Source organism: Limulus polyphemus, unplaced genomic scaffold (assembly GCF_000517525.1).
Source record: "Limulus polyphemus unplaced genomic scaffold, Limulus_polyphemus-2.1.2 Scaffold2951, whole genome shotgun sequence".
NCBI classification, from domain to species: Eukaryota; Metazoa; Arthropoda; class Merostomata; order Xiphosura; family Limulidae; genus Limulus; species Limulus polyphemus.
Window position 1 is genome coordinate 131,058 of NW_013668561.1, and position 5,643 is coordinate 136,700.

General features: G+C 28.9%; 1 protein-coding gene across 1 annotated transcript in view; it reads left to right on the forward strand.

Annotated features, from left to right (window-relative positions):
- Positions 1–5,346, forward strand: part of LOC106468294 (protein CIP2A-like) — an 88,995-nt gene extending 83,649 nt beyond the window's left edge. The window contains exons 20-24 of the mRNA XM_022396633.1: positions 549–664; positions 1,287–1,400; positions 2,451–2,533; positions 3,110–3,249; positions 4,791–5,346. Coding sequence (XP_022252341.1) covers positions 549–664; positions 1,287–1,400; positions 2,451–2,533; positions 3,110–3,249; positions 4,791–4,970 — 633 coding nt within the window. The 3' untranslated portion in view covers positions 4,971–5,346. The remainder of the gene's footprint in view (positions 1–548; positions 665–1,286; positions 1,401–2,450; positions 2,534–3,109; positions 3,250–4,790) is intronic.
- The last annotated feature ends 297 nt before the right edge of the window (positions 5,347–5,643 follow it).

Here is a 5,643-nt window from a genome sequence, read left to right on the forward strand (position 1 = left end):
ATCCGTCTTCTTGCCATTCTTACTCAAAATGATTTTGCATTCAGAAATTCGGGACTTAAATACGGATTTGATGCACGAGAAAATAGTGCATATTGGACGTGAAGAAGGGAGCAAGTTGCACGTGGGGAAAAAAACGCACCTGATTTAAATGTCACACCTGAACGCTCAACATCATGAAAATTAAACCTTATTTTCAATAAGCAATCCTGAAAAATATTTGGGGGTGCTTAACTTTTTTCCAGGTGTATATTTGCATTTCATTCACTGTGTCTATAGTTATTTCTAATATCTAAAATATAAAACAGTTTGTTTCTTAATTTTAAAAGTATTTGGCTATCTGAAAGAACAATTTTGGAAAAGAGGTAAAAGAACAGGTGAAGTAGTAGTTGATCTTGTACATTAATGCTATATATATTGTGTTAATATAAGATACCTGATAGTCCTCAGGAGGTGTAAGAAATTGGAGTTTAGTATATGTAGTTGATTAGTGGTTATGGTTCCCAAATATATCACCATCTTCATTGTTATGTTACATGTTAACATCATAGGCTGTCCAGCAACAAAGAGCACTTGAACATGAGTTAGAAGTATCCAAACAGGAGAATATTTTACTTGATCAACAACTAGAGGAGCACAAAGAGGCCATCATAGATCATGCCCAAAGGTAAACTACAAAGATAGTTACGTAATATGAATTAAAATTAGATGCATTTGTTTAGCTAAAATTTTAACTCCTTTTTCATGTAAAGTGTACAAAACATGCATTGTACAAATAACAAACTGTATGCAATTTGTAAAATCACATTAACTGGCATTAAGTAACTTTATTAGATGTTAATAAGTAAGTTCAAATGCTAATTGATGTGTTTTACACATATGTATCTCAATCAACTTTATCATAAAGTATGTTTCACCCACTCAGATTTTAAGTATTGTTAGGCCGACCAAGATAACATAACACATTCTGTATATGAATAAATGATTTTGTGATTTAGTAATATTAGTAGTTAAATTTATTGCCTAACCTAAGTAACTGTCATTATACATTTCTGTGTGATTTTTTTTTATGAAAAAGCTAGCTAGCAGTATTTACTTATTTCCAGTACTAAATGAAAGTTTCAAATGAATGAACAACAAACTGTGAATAGACATCTGACATTACTTTAGGTATTTAAATAACAAATTATTAAAGGTGTTCTGTAAGAGAACTTTTTTTAAACCTATTTCATACAAAAACTTTGTTTGTACAACATTGCTGCTGAATGTTGTAATGTTTTTTAATTTAGGCTAGAGTCTGTGCAGAAGAGTTTGGAAAACCTACAACTTGACTACAACTCGGTTCTGGAAATGAATGCAATGTTGCAGCGACATAGTGAGACGATGAAACAGAAACAAGATTTGTATGTCTACCTTTACTGTTTATTTAGATGTTTATTTTATAGTTATTCTCATATAGCTTGATTTGTTGTCATATATAATCAGGTTATTGAAAATAATATAGTCATTATCAAACAATGAACTTTAAAAACGTACTTTCATTTAATAACTTTCCAAGGGGGTTAATCCAATGACAGAAGTATCTATTAATAATTATTTTTAAAGAAACAGTCATATTCTACATAGACATATCTGTACTTTTGTGGATAAATTCAAAATCTATAACATAGTTTCTCATATTCGAGTGTTCTATCAGTAAATTTTCATTTATAGATAAGTAACACTTCAATCTATACAAATAATATACTTGTGTTTGTCTGTTCGGAACTTTTATTGCAAATTTCTTCATCAAATGCTAGAAATCTCATATCATCAGAAAGGACTTTGTCCAAGGAGTCTGGATTGCATATTGGCTTTTAAATTCAGAACTACCTTACCTTTTTTTTTACTTAGTCAAACTTTTCTAGGGCACGCGCAGTACCACATGCGTATCACTTTGTGAACACTCGTTTAGATGTTGCTGTATATTCAGCTAAGTTTACCTTCATTACAACTTTACATTTACTTTACTTTGCAATAATTTAGCTTTGGTTCATTTTATAGACTGCTATAAACACCTTTTAGCTTCTTTTTTCTTTACTACAGGTTTTATACTTCATATTTGTGAGTTTCTTTGTTTAAACTTGTAAAAATGTGTCATACACTGAACACTCATATCTGTTTCATACTCTATACACTATTATAAATACCATTACTTTACTTTATCGTTTACTTTACATGTAGTTTTATTAAATAAAGTTATGTCTACATGAGTTAGTTTGTTTGACTGCTTGAAAGTTTTCAAATAACCAGGATTTATTGATCTAACACATAATGCCTGCAAGAAAGCATAGCTTAAATGGCATGTGTGAAAAATGATAGAATAAGGAAAATTCAAGTGAAGGGCATGAAAACTACAGCAAATGTCTTGCGGGTCATGGCTAATAAATACGTATTATTGCATAATCTTAAAGGATGCTACAGCAAATTTCTGAATTAGAAAATGAGAAGAAGAATCTTGCAAAACAACTAAAAGAAAAGGACACCAAACTGAAAGGTAAAAAAATAATGTTTAATCTTGAAATCATTGATTGTTTTTACACTGTTCCCTACTCATATGTTTTTTGCCTATTACAAAGTTTAGTATAAGAAACTGATTAGTGAGATTAGTTGTCATATTGATGGCATTTTATTTCGTTTTTTTTATGTCGCTATTGTGTTATTAGTGAACATGTAACCAACAAAGTAATGAATCCTCAATCTATTTTAGGCCAAACGTGTTTATAAGCTTATGTTATCTATATCAATTCCATCTGTCTTTAATGTTTATCTTATTTTTTAAAAATTTAGTTATGTAAACAAATTTAAATTGAGTTGTGTATTTTTTCATAAAATAATGTTTCAAATTTTTAAGCATGATTTTTTAGTGGTGTTCATAAGATTTTTTGAAAATGAAGAAGTGTTTTAATACTAGTGCTCATAACATTATACATTTAGCTGCTTCTAAGTAGTGTAACTTATACCCATTAACTATATAATCTTATCATAAACAATCAGTCCTGTCCTGTATGAAAATTGGTGAATATTATTTTCATAGAATTACTCTGAAATGCTTTTTCTTGAAAATTTTTAGAACTAAACCGTACACTTCAGAAGTCAGAAGAGGCTCTGCAGAAGAAAGAAGAGGAATATTCAGAACTAGAAAATGAAAGAGACACCCTTCAAAAGAAGATGCAATCAGTAGAAAAAGAAAAGGCTAAACTTCAACAAGAGGTAAAGTCTTTATCAATCAAAGATAGTGCTCTTTTAAAGAGTGAAATTCATTAATAGAATTAAACAACAAAAAATATATAAAAATGCTTTTTACACTCTTACTAAATGGATTTATTTTGCAATGTTCCGACCTTAGGCATACTTCAGTTTAAACAAGTTTTTGTTAGAGCCAAGGTTATTTTGATAGTTTTTTTTTAAATACTAGCTACTGTCGTAACATTTGCAATAACATTTTCTGATACTACATATACAATGCTAACTCTCCCCTCCCCCCTGTTAACACTGTATGGTCTATGATGATAATTTATCCAATAATCATGGTGGTATTTTGTTTTCCAATTTCTATGAGAGAGTTATTCCATGTTGATTTAGCTAATATCTAATATATTAAATATCAATACTCTTAAGTTATTCTTCTTTTCTTTGGTGTTTTTCTTTTGATCTATTGTTTGTTATCAAAAAATATATGACCTTTCCAAAGAGTAATAATCTATCATACAGAATGTCAATGTTTTGCTTCATATATTGGTGACAGAAGAAAAAAATTTATTTTTTAATATTTAAATAAACTCAACTTTGAAAAATTTTTAGTAACTGTAATCAAAGAACAAATGTTTAAAAACATAAGACAAAGAAATATTATTACTACTGAATGAAGACCATTCTTAAATAAGCATCTTCACTGTCCATTTTTCCTTCTTAAAAAACGAGTCTGATCTCACTAAATTATTGATTATATTTGTTTGATTTTTTAACTGTTAAGTTTTTAAGTGTAACTGTCCTATTTATGGTTAGTACTACACATGATGATCATGAGATACCTTCTCAAAACATTTACTTTTTTCTTTAATTCTACAGATACTGTTTTAAAAAAAGAATATTTCTAATAGTGTGTGGTCAATCATCAACTATTTTTCAAGTTACTATTCTCTATGTTAAATACTTTTTCTTTAATCATGAGCTTTCAGCCCTCTTACCAGTCTTAATCAGAAACAATGTACTGAACAATACAAATTTGCTTCTCTGTTTTAAAAAATAATTTTCAAGTTACCCATATTAGAATAGCTATTGTTCTTACTTTTAACAGCAAATGCCTCCTGGTGGCTCAGCAGTGAAACTGAGGGCTTTTAATGCTAAAATTTGAGTTTTGATAGCCCATTGTTTAGCTTTGTGCTTAACAACAGAACAAACAATAACAACGTGTTTATTTTTTATCATGATAAAAAAAAACTGATTTTTCTGTGAAGGTAGAGCTACTGGCTTGCAAGATCTGTCACTGACAAATCGCAAATCATTAATCATACTTCAAAAATATAATTGTTCTTGGTCACTGATAAAGAAGTTTATTTTGAATAAAGATATCTTACACTTGTAGCATAATGTATTTGATATTTTAGCTGTTGTGTACTTTTAATTTACTCGATTAAACTTACATATGAGAGAAAGTGAATCTTTAGGAATATTTTAGGTCCTTTTTTCCTTCACTGTGTTTTGAAAATTACAAAATTATATAACTGTAATTGTTTCTTACTATATCTCAGGTGTCATCACTGGAGTTGTTATGTAACCAGCATGAGGCAGTTATACAAGAAAAAACGAATGTTGTTCAGGGCCTTAATGAACAGCTGGATCGTCATAAAAACATAACAGAAATGATACACAACTTAAGTAGCGGTCGAATCAACATAGCCAGTCTCTTGAACCAAAAACCTAATAGTTAGATTTTGCTCAAATAGAAATTTTAAGACTGTTATGTGGAAGGTAATATATGTGTCCACTCTTTACCTGTTTCACTATTGAGTTTTATGTAAATCCTTGGCAGGTAAACCTACATAACTTGTTCTCATTTGTAGATTTTGTAATAAAGAAAACTAGCACAGACTAAAAAAGAGTATTCAGTACGTTATATTAGGTAAGTAGCAATTTATATGCACAGTGGCTTAATATATACAAACACTAGAACACATTATAAATATAGTATTCTATGTTCAGTTTACCAGGAATGTTTTCAAAGTATTTGAACCAAAAGAGAGCAATCTGTCAGTTTTTGAAAAATTCACTGAAATACACTTGAACATTGACCCCGTAAATCATAAAATGGGGAAACTTTCAATACAGACAAAACTAGGAATTAATTCTTGATATGGATAAATGAAAATATTTTTCATCAAACTTTTTGTAAATTAATTTAAGGTTTAAAATTTATATTTAAACACTAGTTAAAAACACCTTTAATCTTTATTTATTTTGAAATACTCTTTATTTTCTGAAATTAAATATTAAAAATAACTTTTTTTTAACTGGAACAAAGTTTCACTCTGTACAACTGATAAGACCATGTGTGAAACTCCTATTTTCTGTTGGTTACTTTAGATAGCATTCATCTTATTTGAA